This window comes from Camelina sativa, chromosome 1 (genome assembly GCF_030686135.1).
Source record: "Camelina sativa cultivar CO46 ecotype springtype chromosome 1, ASM3068613v1".
NCBI classification, from domain to species: Eukaryota; Viridiplantae; Streptophyta; class Magnoliopsida; order Brassicales; family Brassicaceae; genus Camelina; species Camelina sativa.
This window is the reverse complement of record NC_141880.1, coordinates 13636556-13652354: the sequence shown is the minus strand read 5'-3', so window position 1 is coordinate 13652354 and position 15799 is coordinate 13636556. Positions and strand designations below refer to the sequence as shown.

The 15799-nt window shown below is 34.2% G+C and overlaps 3 protein-coding genes across 3 annotated transcripts; 1 reads left to right on the top strand and 2 right to left on the bottom strand.

The window, feature by feature from the left end:
• Nucleotides 1-186: 186 nt before the first annotated feature.
• LOC104708154 (eukaryotic initiation factor 4A-6-like) lies at nt 187-774 on the bottom strand. Its single transcript, XM_010424661.3, has one exon. The coding sequence runs from the start codon at nt 763-765 to the stop codon at nt 187-189; it is 579 nt and encodes a 192-aa protein (XP_010422963.2). The 5' UTR covers nt 766-774.
• Nucleotides 775-1011: 237 nt separating this feature from the next.
• On the top strand, nt 1012-2676 carry LOC104708145 (uncharacterized; the record flags this gene model as incomplete). Its single annotated transcript, XM_010424650.2, has 1 exon — nt 1012-2676. A coding segment is annotated over one exon (1665 nt), but the record flags the coding sequence as incomplete, so codon positions are not given.
• An 8299-nt stretch (nt 2677-10975) lies between these two features.
• Nucleotides 10976-12745, bottom strand: LOC104790817 (eukaryotic initiation factor 4A-2-like). The gene is made up of 2 exons (XM_010516604.3): nt 11961-12745; nt 10976-11818 (listed from the first exon to the last, which is right to left on the bottom strand). The coding sequence occupies exons 1-2, from the start codon at nt 12522-12524 to the stop codon at nt 11171-11173; spliced, it is 1212 nt and encodes a 403-aa protein (XP_010514906.1). The 5' UTR covers nt 12525-12745; the 3' UTR covers nt 10976-11170.
• Between the last annotated feature and the right edge of the window lie 3054 nt (nt 12746-15799).

Sequence of the window (15799 nt, the reverse complement as noted above, 5' to 3'; positions counted from 1 at the left end):
TAACAACTTCATTTTCCATTGTACTCGAGTTGGGTAATAAAAAACATTGCACTGAATATTAACTTGGAGTGTTTTCTTTTGATCACTTTTGTCTTACAAAGCGTCAACTTAAAACCATACCATCTAAAGGGGAACAAATCTGACAAAACATAGCTAGTGATACAAACAAGTAGCCCTTCTTCTTCTTCACAGCAAATCGGCCACGTTTTCAGGCAGCGCCTCAATGTCCACATTGTAGAACTTCTGAATATCAGACAGCACTGTTTCATCGTCATCAGTCACAAAGTTAATTGCAACACCCTTTGTCCCGAAAGTTCCACTTCTTCCGATACGGTGAAGGTAATTCTCTGGCTGAGTTGGGAGGTCATAATTTATGACCAGAGAGACTTTCTGCCGCACATCAATATCACGATCCAAGAGATCAGTTGTGATGAGAATACCAGAGGAAGACCTGAATTCTCTCATGATGATGTCTCTTGTGTTTTGGTCCATGTCTCCATGAGTTGCTGAGACTGTGTGGTCACGGCTTCTCATTTTGTCTGTGAGCCAGTCAACCTTACGACGAGTGTTGACGAAGGTGACACTCTGAGTGACAGCTATAATCTCATGAAGTTCGCAGAGAGTCGAGAGCTTCCACTCTTCTTTCTCCACGTTCACGTAGAATTGCTTGATACCTTCAAGTTTGAGCTCATCACGTTTCGCCAAGATTCTCATCACTGGTTTGCTCATGAATTTCCTTGTGATATTAAGAGCTTCTGGTGGCATCGTTGCTGAGAATACTCCAACCTGGTACTTGTGGTTGCTGGGTCGTTTTCTTAAGAATATAAACTGGTACTTGTGTTTGCCCGCACCCATATAAATATACATTCATATTTGTGTCAATAACAATCAAAAGAAGAAAAGAAAAAAAAAGTTCTCTGACAGAAAAAAAAAAAAGCAATCAAAAAGAAACTAGAGTTATAATCGTCTATTCTATTATTGTCTCATCCAGCTCATCCTCACACCCTCTCCCCCCGATTCGGTGATGCTGTTTGTTTTGCATGTAAAATGAAAGAGTATAATCGTCTTTTCTATTATTGTACCACATGTAAAGTAGAGATCCACAGTCGTTGTTATCAGTTGCTACGGAATATGAGACACCCTTATCACCCACAACATCCTCTCATGGGTGGCTACCGCTTTCATAGCGATGACGACAGCGATGACGACAGCGATGAAGATAATTCCTTCGCCCGCTCCGGTGTCATACCACCTTGCACTTGGTGTGGAGAAGAATTGTTTGAAGAAACTTCTCACTACGGATCTTATTACTACCAGTGTTCTCTCTGTAACTTTGGTTTGTGTACCACTTGTGTCAAAAACTTTCCACTTCCTACTATATCCAATCCAAAAAGCCATCACCACTCACTAACTTTCCTTCCTCGACCACTTTTGGTTCCATGTGATGCCTGTGGGTTGGTAGAAAGATCGGACCCAAGTTATGTTTGTTTCCAATGTAACTATGTGGTCCATAAGAGTTGTATAAACTTACCACGCGTCATAAAACTCACCCGTCACTCTCATCGTCTTTCTTACACTCCTTTTCTCCCACCCAAAATTATATATTCGTGTCGTCTTTGCTACAAAACAATTGACAACAAGTATGGGCAATATTCTTGCAACGATGATTTTTGCTCTTATGTAGTCCATTCCAAATGTGCAACTCATCAGACAATATGGGATGGGAGAGAACTCGAATGGGAGCCCGAAGAACTTGACGAAACTGAAGATGTTGCGCCATTCAAGATTGTTGGTGATGATTTGATCAAGTATTTTTGTCATGAACATAATCTAAAGCTTGAGAAGTACAATGGTGTTCGAGACAAGGACAAACAATGTCAAGCGTGCATCCTTCATATCGACTCACGCAATTTCTACAACTGCACGCAATGCGATTTTTTTCTACATGAGGTATGCGCAAATCTTCCGCGAAAGTTAGATCATGCATTGCATCAACACCCTCTTTTCCTTGACCCGGTTCCTCCAAAGAAGTCCAATTTCTTGACATGTGTGGTTTGTTCTCGAGCGTTCGCTGGTTTCAGTTACAAGTGCGCTTGTAAGGGTAGCTGCAGAAGGTTTCAGGTAGATGTTAGATGCATCTTAGTTGCTGCTGATCACCCTTTTACCCACAAAAGTCATGAACGTCCCTTATTTATCCCTATTTCTACCGTGGACAAAAAGGCTTTATGTGGGGCTTGCAAGACCACAGGTGCTGATTTCTATCTACAGTGTACTCTATGTGATTTTTCTTTATGTTATAAGTGTGCCACCGTTCCAGATAAGCTACACTACAAATACGATGCACTTCCACTCTCCCTTTGCTATGGAGAAGCCTCAAATGAAACATATTGGTGCGAAGTATGTGAGGGAAAACTAGATCCAAGCAAATGGTTTTATACATGCAACAAATCTTACATCAATATCCACCTTAATTGTGTATTTGGATCCGCTGCTTATATGAAGTCAGGCTACACATTTTATAACTACCATGTGACGGTGAAAGTTCTATACAATAACTGTAACACTCGACCGATTTGCCGTCGATGTGATGGCCGCTGCTCGAGTTATGTATTTTTAAAGTTGTCTGATGGGACGAATTTTTGTTCTAATGATTGTTTAGGACTTTTTATTCGGTAACCTTTTTAACTTCTTTTGTGCAGTATTGGACATGTGTATGTGTGTGTCTGTATCATTGTGCGTTTTCCTGTGAAACTTGTATTCCCACCACTCTCGTAAAGAAAAAAAAAACATTTTCAAGTTGACAATTATCACTGTATTATCGTTGATATCTTATATAAAAAGGTCTAGGAGCACCGTAAAATTTTGGGATTTCGGCCAATAATGCCATTTTTGCTTAAAAACTTGTCAAAAATGTCAGTTTCGACTGAGTTCGTGAAAATGTCATTTTTTTTAGTTTGGGAGAGGTGATTAAAGACGAATTTGCCCTTGGCTTAATAGAAGGAAAACGTTGGAATTATTGATTGAGTTCGTGAGAATTTCCACCGCATGGGACAGAGATACGCGGGAAGGTAGACAAAAATAACAGAAAGACATATCCATCATCATTAGAATGTCTATTGCCAGTAGATTGTGTATGGACAAGTTTCATTAAATTGGCTATGGTCATATTGTAATAGAGAGATGACAATAAGGTAGGCAAAAAAACACTGCATTAGTTGTACAACCATATTAAAGATAGACACAAACAACATGAATACATGTCCATCGCTAGGATAGTGGTAGAAGAAACGGTAGACAAAAACAGCAGATATACAATTTCCACCGCATAGGACAAACATTAAGTGTTGTTTGTACAAAAATGGACTAATAATTATTGTGTGACTTGCGAATGGTCCATCACCGAGTGGACATCTACCTTGTCTGTCTGATTTGGTCCACCATGGCCACATCATTGTCAGTGAGTACCCCAACAACATTACTACAGTAACGAGAAATGAATATGTTAGTTAATCGATAGACAAACGGGTTTTGAATAACAATTTTCACAATCAACAATGGATTACCAAACATATATGAATATGTAAATGGGGACATGGTTGTGATGGACATTAATCATGCCTGTTTAGGTTTTTTATGTCCACTCCCAATTTTGTTCGCACAACAGGTTTTTAGATACAGTGGATCAGATCCAACATCAAAATTCTTTGTGTACCCCAATTTTGTCCGTCGGTGTTTTTTGTCCATTGCAAGTCTTTTGACCACACATGCATTGAAAATGATGTGCTTCTGGTGGACCAGATTCGACAACCAAAGTATTGATATCAGCTTTAGAAGATCTCAAAGATGAACAAGATTCGTTAGTAAAATGGAAAAGTTTGGTTTACCAGTTCTCTAGTCCACCGGATCTGGTCCATCGAGAGACAAAAGAAGTCTTGTCCACCGGACCGTGGATCTGTTCCACCGGAAATGCATCAAATGTGTTTTTTGAATCGCAAATTCTGGGCAGGTGAATCATATAGAGGTTTGAAAGAGATATAAAAATTTGAAGAAAGAGAGAATTGGATATGTGGAGAGATGGGGGTTTAGAGAAAGAGGATGAAGTTTTAGAGGTTTTGAGAAAAACAAAAATGGTGAATTAGAGAGAGATAGAGAGAGATTAAGAGAAATGGGAGAAGTGAGAGAAGAAGAGAGAAACAAATGAAATTGATGGGAGAAGGGCATAAGAGTATTCTTACATTTCCTTTGTGCCAGACGGGAAAAGCCAAACACAGAAATGGCGGTGAAAAAGATCGACACTGTTCATGGCATAATTGACTAATTTCTCTAAAAATTTTTCTCACGAAATGCCACATAAGCAATTGAGAGTGTCATCTATCAAGTTTATGTTATCTTTTTTTTTGCATTGAAGTATTCAAAAAAAAAGTTTTAAACAGTAACTAAATAAATAAAAAAATATAAATAAAAATTTACAATTATTAAAAACAATACTAGAAATATTTTTAGTAATAATAATATGATTCAACTATTAACAGAAAAATGATCATATTTCAAAAAATTTAATGTATTATTTAGTTTTAAAATAAATGTAAAACTATGATTTAGTTGTTATGCAATATCATTACAAGATCTTGTGTTGATTAGAAGAACTAGGGATTGGTCCAAATTATTCTAAGATATAGGACTAATATATAAGAAACAATAACAAAGATGAGTACATAAGAAAGTGTTTCGAATCGTTCCATAATATGATTGATTCGTGTCGAGGACTTTTCTCACCATTAGAGGAGTTAGATTCGTATAGAGAAACAAACTATTGTCAAGTTAGAAGCATGAGCGATAGATACCATTGAGTTATATAGGCTTTATTCATAGATATTGAGCAAAACAAAAAAAAACTTGAAAAGGATTTAATTAATGACTAAATTCTAAATACCATTTTTAAAATACCATTTTTAAAATACAAAATGACTAAATTCTAAATCTTAAACCTCAAATACTAAACCTATTGTAAAATAGAGAACCCAAACCTAAAACAAAATTCTAAAACTTATTTATATTCCTGAAACACGTCCAAGGACTAATGATGCAAATATGGAAAACTTTGAAACAGATTTGTAAATCTTCAAAACTTGTGGGAAAACTTCCAATTCTTCTGCTGGATGATGCATCGACACCATCACTAGCATCGATCGATGATGACTTCTGAATTCTCCTCTCAACTTCGTAACTCAGCCTCAATGCTTGATTAAGCTCCAAATATTCCTATTTAACTCCATTATGCTCTCATTCATGCTAAATCATATAAAGACTCAAAAAACTCTAAAAATACAAAAAAAAACTCTATTAATAAGACTTATATCATGGCTAAAAACACCTAAAAACCATGATATATCACATATCCCTCCTGTTTAGGCTCAATTCCAGTTTCACCCTGAAAGACTTCAATGCCAAGGTCATAGGTGAGCTTACCAAGATCTGTCCTCTCGAACTTTGATGACATGGAGGCTTTGAAATCTTGTATAACTGTTAGTGTGTTCCCATTGATGAACAGATCATCGACATACACAGCAACAATAAGAATCTTTGATCCTTCAGACTTACGATACACTGCACTTTCCTTTGAACACTTCTTAAACTTCAGAATTTTCAGTATCTAATCCAGCTTGGTGTTCCATGCCCGTGGAGCCTGTCGCAAACCGTATAAAGCTTTAGAGAGTTTACCTTCGGGTTGAGACACATAAACTTCCTCGTTTAGCTCTCCATGTAAGAACGTTGTCTTGATGTTGAGGTGATGAATCTCCCAGCCGTGAGAATCAACCAAACCAACAAGTAACCTAATTGTTTCAAGTCGAGCTACCAGAGCGAAAACCTCATCAAAATCGATCCCTTCTCGTTGAGCATATCCTTTTGCAACCAAACGAGCTTTAAACTTGCTGATTGATCTTCGTTGAGAAAACCTCATCTTCGTTTGTCTTGATCTTAAAACCCTATTTAAGACCAATAACTTTAACTTCTCTTGGTCTTTCCACTAACTTCCAGGTCTTGTTCTTGTTGATCAAACTGATTTCTTCTTCACACGCCTTTGTCCATTCAATTAATCCTTTTGCATCTTCATAGTTCAATGGTTCATCATTGATAGATAGTAGAAGCCTCTCGCATTCAATATCTGCTAGAAGTGCATAGTCATCAAGATAACTAGGACGCTTGACTTGTCTCTCTGATCGTCGAAGCTGCTGTTGTTGCGTAAATTCTGTAGGTCCGTTGTCAGCTTCATTATCATCTCCATCAGATTCTTCATGATCAATTTCTTCCTCTTGCTCCTCTTGAGCTTCGTTTTCATGACTGTTCTCTGTCTGATTGTTCATATATGGTCCCTATCCTTCATCTATTAATCCTCCCCAAGTCATACTGAACATACCATGTGCTTTTTCAACAACCACATCAGCTCCCTTCCAATTCCAACCATCCTTTTCATTGAAAACAACATCTCGACTTACAACAACTCTCTTTGTTGTTGGATTATAGAGCCTATAAGCTTTTGTTCCTGGCTCTATCCCGAGATGAACAATTGTCTGAGACCGGTCATCAAGCTTCTTTAAGTTTACTGGTTCAACTTTCGTATGAGCAAGACATCCCAAAACACGAAGATACTTTATACTCGGTTTCTTGTTTCTCAAACACTCATAGGTTGTTTGATTTTTTAGCGTTCTTGTGGGAACTCTGTTAGTCACATATGTAGAATGCCGAACTGCGTCGCCCCAAAGATAATTTAGAACTCCCATAGCTTTTAAAATGCTCTTTGGCATCTCCATTAACGTACGGTTCCTCCTTTCAACAACTCCATTTTGTTGTGGTGTGTAGGGAGCTGTCAAGTGCCTTCTAATTCCATTTTTTACAAGAATTTTGAAATTCTCCTGAGGTAAACTCCCCACCTCTATCAGAACGTAGAGTCATGATCAGCTTATCACACTCCTTTTCGACAAGATTTTTAAAACTTTTAAACTTCTCAAACTCCTCACTCTTCTCCTTTAGCAGTATAGTCCACATATATCGAGTGTAGTCATCAATTATCACACACACAAACACTCGGATCATGCAGTGTCAGATAATTCTTCCTCATTCTGACATCGTAACCATGCTATGTTGCTTGTCCTAAGCTAAGAATGTTATTTTTAAGCTATAGAATGTAGTATATATCGCTTACTAGTTATTGTTCTCAAGTCTTTCCTTCAAACAAGATCGATCCTTTTCCGCTGATGTCAACACATGATCCATCTCCGAATTTTACCTTACCTTTGATCCTTTCATTCAACTTCGAGAAGAATGAATTGACTTCAGCCATGTGATTTCTTGCACCATTATCTAAATACCAAGTTCCTTCTTCGATTTTTTCTTGCTCGAACTTCTTTGGTAGTATATTCTTTTCATTAAGAAACATGATTTCATGCATATATAGGTTTGCATCTGCTTCTACTGTTTCTGTCTTGTTTACATCTTGATGATTTTGTTTTCTTTCAGGACAAGCGGAGACATAATGTCTCGGTTTATCACATCGAAAACAGATCAACACTTTTTCTTTCTTCTCCTTGATCTGATTATGTTCGGTGTGATTTAAAGTGTGATCCTGCTTATTTACTCTTCCTCTGCCTCAACCTCTGTTTCCTCTTCCTCCTCGTCCACGGCCTCGTCCTCTTGAGTTCCCAAAACTCGATTGATCTGTTCTTGCATACAACAGTTTATCTTGACTTTCGTCCTGCTTACCAATATTGAGTATCCTTTCTTAATAAATTTTAAGCCTCTGATGATGTCTTCGTATCCTGTTGTATTAAGGTCAAGAAGATGTTCCAAAGATGCTACAAACTGTATGTATTTATTTCTTGGTAGACTGCTAAGGAACTTCTTCTCCTAGCTAGTGATGTCGCTTTTGACGAGATCTGGGATAACTCGCTGGCAAAGTGGTCGATTGTATCTGAATCCATCATCTTTAGCTTCTCGAAATCAGACATCAGGGTTTTGTAGTCGTGCCTCCTTGACAAGATATGCTCCTAGATTCTGGTTTTTGATCAAGTTCAAAATATCTCTTGGAGTATTTTGATCACCAACCTAGATTATAAGAGATATGGGTATTGACTGAAAGATCCATGCTGTCACAATATCGTTCTTGTCAGCATCGGTTGAACCTGGTTCTATCGTCTTCCAAACCTTGTGTACGTGCAGCACAATCCTCATTCGCATAGCCCATACTGGTCTAATTCGTGGCAGTTAGCATAGGGCATTTTAGCGATGAAGGAGCACTCTCCTTGCGTGTGATGTTTGCTGCAACAATTTCTTCACCGTCTGCCATGCCTTGGCCGATGATATGTTTAAGGATCGATTGTCCTTAAAGCTCTGCTACCAAATAAAGTTTCTCAAGCACACAAGTGATTTAACGAAATAACTCTTCTTTATTGATGTTAAGAAATATGACTCAAAAACTAAACACCTCACAAGCTCTTTGTGCTTTCTTAAGGATTGTCACAACTCAACATACTTATTTATAGAACTAGATAAGGGCCCGCACGACAGCGGGTTTTAAAATTGTTGAAGAAAATAAATCTTAAACCCTATATAATTTTTTAAACACATATATATATATATATAATTATTTCCTAAAGTAAATATATAAATAATTTTAGTTAGAGATAAAAATCATATTTGTATTTACCTTCATACATTGATTTATATTTTTATATTTTAAATATATTATAACAGTTATTACAATAATATAAAGCAAAATTATACCCCACTAAAACTTTTGCCAAATACTCATCATTACAAATATTATTATTGTCAAATTTCAAGAACATTTCTTAAATTTTATTTTGCTTTACTTTCATTTTGGCATAATTGTAGTTCTTATAATTATTAAAATTGTTTTGTGACATACTTTTTTAACCATCAATTCTTTTACTCCAAAGATATTTTGGATGAACGACTAGTTAAAATTATCTACTCGAGTACAATGATTTTATGACCAACCCAATAAAAGTTTTTAATTAAGAAATTGAAAGAAAGTTAATATAACATAAGAAAAGTAAAAATTTGAAAATTATAATCATGAAAGTATATATAAGTCTTAGATCATTCAAATATACAAAATAGAAACTTTATAAACAATCCATAACATGACATATGTCATAATCACGTTAAAGGATCGATGACCTATTTACTCCTCAGAAGTATCGCATTGTACCAAAACTACTTAGAACTATGACCTCGACTCAAATATTTTCGAATCGTAAGTTCTCAACTTATTTCTACCGGAATCAAAAGTTCTCATATATTTCTCTATATACATGGGTTTAAATGGTTTACGAACCAAATCAGATAAAAAACCACATAAATCCGGTTTGAAACCAATTTTAAAACGGTTTACCGTTCTAACTTCCCAAATTTCAAAATCGTTTCTCAATTACTCTTTCAAGTAGCTTTTGTTTCAATAATGGAATCATTGACATTATCTAGAAGAGAAAACTCTAAATTTTGACCAGAAACACCAACCATCAAATTATCTTCGAAATTTATAATGTTACTAACTGTAGAATCACTTTTGGAACCTCCATTAGTGTCTCCATCCTCGATTAATTTAGCGGGCTTTATATACTTTGATTCCCTTTCATTGCATATTGATCAAAGGGTCAATTAAAACCTAATGTGCACTCAACCACGATCTAGTGGTATCGTCGTAACACTTCAGGATCAAACAATATACTATGAAACTAAATTATGACCCGCGGTACACCGCGGTGCAAATTATTTATAACTAAAACATTTAAATTATAAATTTTATTTGTTGGTTAAATATGTTATAATTATATAATAGTTTTTAATTTTATGATTTAAAGTTTAAATCATATAATACCGCAATATAATTTGTTTTTTACATAATAATTATTTAATCAATTTTAATTAGATATGTCTATTCTCTGATACTGATAATGTTAACAAAATAATGAAATGTTAGTTTACCCATGTAACACCAAATTAATGATATTTTAAATTTATATAAATATCGACAAACCCATCCCGCTATATAACTCCGTCTCGAGATATTTTAACTCGCACTATATAATCTTAATTTTTTATATTTATTGTTTTGTATTATAAATATTAGCTTGAGATGCTATGTTATTTATTAAGATTTCTATTATGTTTCAAAAATAATAATTCTTTTGACATAACTTATATTATTCTTTTTAGATTTTTTATTTCTTATTTATTGATTAATAATAATATACATGTTTAATGAATATTTTTTTTTGGTTTATACATGTCAAAATCTAATTGAGAAAACATGTATAATATAATTACCGTACAATGAAAAATATATTAGTTTTGTTATTTTTTTTTTTAGGAAATTTCTTTTTAGATATAAACATGTAAATTTTATGTAAGTTTAATGTTATTATATTAATTAGCTGTTTTGAAAAATAATAATTTTTGACACATGTCAACATCTCATGAGTATACTTGACACGTGTCATGATCTTGTTAATGGCTAACTTTGAAAACCCAACTTTATATAATAAGATAGAATCTTTTACTAATCATATTCCTATTAGAACTAGATACCTTCTAACTCTGAATAGGATTATGATGAGCCTATCTTTATCCAATTTGATAAGGATACTTAGGCTCGAAGCAATGTTGACGCTTATCTAACAGGACAGACGATGGTTTAAAGATATTAGAACTGATGCAGGACAGCGTTGATTTGGGATCACATTTTAACAAAAAGATTAGATATTGACGAAACTATGAATATTTTTCAACTCCTCTTCGACCAGTCTTGTTCTTCAAGGATATATCAAAGGTAGATCCTGATGTGTTGTAATCAGTTAGTTAATTGACTCACCTCAAAACCAATACACACAAAGATATATACATTGACGTCCCTGCCCTACATTAAATCAACGTCTCAAGGGAGAGAGAGAGATTCACATAATCTTGTTAAATTCGAAAATCCAGCATGGTAGTCCTCTCATGAATTGTATATAAAGCGTCAAATTAAAACCATATTATCTACCCGTAAGTCGGTAACTCATACCTGGCAAAAAAAGAAAAGAAAAAGGGGAACAAATCTGACAAAACATAGCTAGAGCTAGATACAAACAAGTAGCCTTTTCTTCTTTCACAGGAAATCATTCACGTTTTCTGGCAGCTCCTCAATGTCCACATTGTAGAATTTCTGAATATCAGACAGCATTTTTTCATCGTCACGAGTCACAAAGCTAATTGCAACAGTACCCTTTCTCCCGAACTTTTCACTTCTTCCGATACGGTTAAGGTAATCCTTCGGCTCAGTTGGGAGGTCATAATTAATGACCAGAGAGACTTTCTGGAGCACATCAATATCACGATCCAAGATATTGGATGTGATGAGCTTACCACCTGATGAAGACCAGAATTCTCTCATGATGATGTCCCTTGTGTTTTGGTCCATGTCTCCACGAGTTGCTGAGACTTTTTGGTCACGGCTTCTCATTTTCTCTGTGAGCCAGTCAACTTTACGACGAGTGTTGACGAAGATGACACTCTGATCAGTGATAGCTAGAAACTCATAAAGATCGCAGAGAGTGTCGAGCTTCCAGTCTTCTTTCTCCACGTTCACGTAGAATTGCTTGATACCTTCAAGTTTGATCATCTCATCACGTTTCACCAAGATTGTCACTGCTTTGCTCATGAATTTTCTTGTGATATTAAGAACTTCTGGTGGCATCGTTTCTGAGAATACCCCAACCTGAGTCTTAGGTGGGAGATACTGGAATATGGCATAGATCTGCAAATTCCACCCGGAAGTACAACATATATAACCAAGTCATATTGATCACATCATGAGTGTATAATAATAACAACGTAATAACCATATATACCAGTAGGGATACATATAATCAAACTTGGTAAAGGTAAAGATCACAAACCTGATCCCTGAAACCAAGGGAGAGCATTTCATCAGTTTCATCAAGGACAAACATCGTGACGCAGTCAGTATTAAGATATTGTCTTCGAAACATGTCCATAACATGACCAGGAGTTCCAACCAAAACATGAGTACCAGCCTTGAGAACGGGAAGATCCTGACGGCCTCTATGTCCACCAATACAGGCGTGAACCCTGACGCCAAGGTATTCACCGAGGGCAACCAGGCGCCTCTCAATCTGCTGAGCAAGGTCATTGGTGGGGGTCAAAACGAGAGCCTGGCACTGAGCAAGGGTATAATCAAGCTGCTGCAAGACGCCAGAGCAGAAACTAGCGATTTTTTTAGTACCAGGCCGTGCCTGGTGGATCACATCAAGACCCTTGCAAAAGGGTACAATTCCTCTTTGCTGAACAGCATTAGGCTTTTCGAAACCGCAAGCATAGATACCCCTTAGAAGATTCTCTTGCAAACCCATGGCATCAAAGCTCTCATGGACCTCATCATATGAGGTGAAGAACTCATCATCATCCTCTCCCTCATCAAATTGTGTACCTTCAGGAGCCATACTGGAGCTTAAGTCTGAATAATCTGGAGGCCGCCGGAGAGAAAGAAACCCACGATGAATTTGTTCAATCTCCTCTTTGTTTTTTTGTTTTTTTTGTTTTTATCTTTTTTGCGTTTTTGTGTGGAGAAAGTCGTTTGATTAATCTAAGAATATATATATCATTTTTACATTTATTTTAATGAGACCAAGCATCATAGCATATATGTGCATCAGCCATCAGTGCATCGCATAGGGAACTGAATTTATGTATATAAAAACTAAAAATGTATAGACTGACTTTACATGATCGGTAAAATCCAAAAGAGAACGGAAAAATCGAGACTAGTGATAAGATTGCATGTACAATGGAAATGGATTAATTATTGGTCAGAAAACTTCATAATCTTCAAACGTGGATCCGTCTTTGTTAGTTGATTCCATTTATTTTATACCCATGTTACAGCACGTAATATTATACTGATCGAGTTATATCTTATATGATATCACAAAGTTTTATCTAATTTTGCGAAACAATGCAACATTTGACGACGCTTTATTTCTGTAATATATGTGTCCTCTTCATTTATTTTAAACGTTTCTAAATATTTTTCCTTTCTTTCAATTTTATTTATATCTTAAATGGTATATTGTGTATAGTTTGTTTTCCGATAAAAACTTACATTGCTACAAGAATATATTCTTTCATCTTTTGTTTTTTTTAAATATCTAATGAGACACTACAAAAAAACAAGCTTTTTACGACGACACATTACGACGAAGTACAGCTCTCACAAATTTGCGGTAGATTTGCGAAGGATTTACTAGAAAACAAAAAACTATAGCACATCCCTCGCAAATTTGCGAGGAACTCAGTCGTCGCAAATCCGCTGTTCAATTGCAACGGATTACGACAAATTCGCTGGGAAGGTCCCTTTCCTCACAAATCCATCGCAATATTGCGACGATTTTGCAAGAACATACTCCATAGCAAATTTGCTATGGAATTGCGACTGATTTTCGAAAGCCATAGCAAATCCATTGCAAAGTTAGGATAATAATTTTTTATAAATATTACAAAACTTAATAGAATTATTCTGAAATACATTTGAATGTGTTCATAAGGTGAATTTACTAACTTTTAACATTATTTTGATGGTTTTTGCAAATTAGATATTCTACGTTTGCGACAAATTTGCGACGGATTTGCTAAAGTCATAGCAAATCCATCGCAAACTACTCAATACATAGCAATTCCCTCGCAAATTACAACCCTTAACCCTAAACCCTAAACCCTAAACCCTAAAGACTTATTACATTACTATTAATGATTAAAAAAGATGAATCCAAAATTTATAATCAAAAATAGCATTGCAACACAAAATTGTTAGAGAATTGGACAATTTGGCAAATATTTGTCTCAATGTAATGAACATATATGTGATATAGTGTAGAACATCATCATGTTTAGAGTAAGATGCAAAATTGGACAATTTTGGAAAGTTTGATGATAGAAAAGAGTATAATGAAACCATTGGACCTTATAATATACTTGAAAGTTAATTTGACTAATTTGCTACAATCATTTTGATGGTTTTTTAAAATTAGATATTCAAGATTTGCGACAAATTTGCGACTGATTTGCTACACCCATAGCAAATTAATCGCAATACTATCGCAAACAACACAAAACATAGCAATTCCCTCCCAAATAAAAACTTTAAACTACTAAGACTAATTACATTACTTACTATTAATGATTTAAAAATGATATAATTCAAGAATTATAATCAACGATAGGGCACTAATGACAATTGCAATTACAGCTTTAATTTGCATAAGTTTTCAAGGTTTAATTTTAATTACAAGTTTAATTTTAATTACAGGGTTTAATATTAATTAAGCTTACCAAAATCAAAATTTTAATTTTTTATACCGTTATTAGAATTTGCGACGGAAATATTAATTGCAAATGTATCGCAAATTTGCGAGGATTTACTAGATACATAATTTGCGAGGATATTGCTAGACAAATAGTTCCTCGCAATATACGTGAGATTTGCGAGGGAAAATTATTCCTCGCAAAAATTGCGAGGGATTTGCAACATTGACCAATTTGCGAGAAGCGATTTGCGAGGAACGGACGTACCTCGCAAATCTCTCGATTTTGCCGATTTGCGAGGGATTCGCGATATATATGTCCATCGCAAAAGACATGTTTTCTTGTTGTGAGATTATATATCATATAACCTAAGATTAAAAACACAAATCAAACTAATTTAATGATATATAAAATGTTCTCATAAAATTTTACATTGTTACAAGAAGATATTCTTAGTTTTTTAGTTTTAACATCTAATATATATATATATATATATTTTAATGAAATCATATACCATCTAACCTAAAAATAAAAACAACAGAAGTTTAGAGATATATAAAATGTTCTCATACTTTTTAAAGTAAAATTTAAAATCAAATTAATTTATGGTAGACTAATTTAAAAATATATAATATGTTCTAATATATGAAAATCACATATTATTCAATAATCATATATATAATGTATTAAATACATATATAACTTCAATAATTTTTAATATTGTATTTCATATTACATAAGTTATAGTTTGATTGTCTTTAAAAAAATGTTTGTAATAAAATAAAATAAAAAAAGATAATTGACCATAACATAATGGAATCATATTTTTGCCATCATTCTATCTCCATTGATTTATCACCCCATCTAATAACCCACAAAATAGTTTCAAAAAAGAATTTATTGTTAATTATACTATCTATTTTCAAATGATTAGAAATATAGATAAAATATAAGAAATAAATTTATAACTTAGCTAAACTTATAATATTAAATATATGATAAATTCTATGATATGAGGCATATTTTTGTATGCTTTATTCCTATCTTTCTCCTTACTTAGCTTTAAAATAATTGTTATACATAAAACTGTTAACAAATTTTTTTTTTTGGTGATATCGTTTTAATAAATATATATATATATGACAACACAAAATCATAAGGCCTGATTCTTTGCTTATTGGTCCATTTGATATTATTATGTGAGCTGACAATAAAAAAAACGAATAAATTCAAAAATATGTATTTACTATTAATTATATCTAACTAAGTTATATATTTCGATATTTTATAATTTAAATAAAAAAGTGTATTATTTACATTTAGAACATTTATTTTTTATATATTTTTATGATTATTAAAATTAGTTAACATAACTAATTATATAATAATCTGTGCCTATGCAACGGCTAATACCTAG

What these genes read in the sequence shown, in the direction of transcription:
- LOC104708154 (XM_010424661.3), bottom strand. Translation starts at nt 765, where the DNA reads ATGCCACCAGAAGCTCTTAATATCACAAGGAAATTCATGAGCAAACCA.
- LOC104790817 (XM_010516604.3), bottom strand. Translation starts at nt 12,524, where the DNA reads ATGGCTCCTGAAGGTACACAATTTGATGAGGGAGAGGATGATGATGAG. An exon ending in CCCTTGGTTTCAGGGATCAG is followed by an intron (nt 11,819 to 11,960) that starts GTTTGTGATCTT and finishes TGGAATTTGCAG; the next exon opens with ATCTATGCCATATTCCAGTA.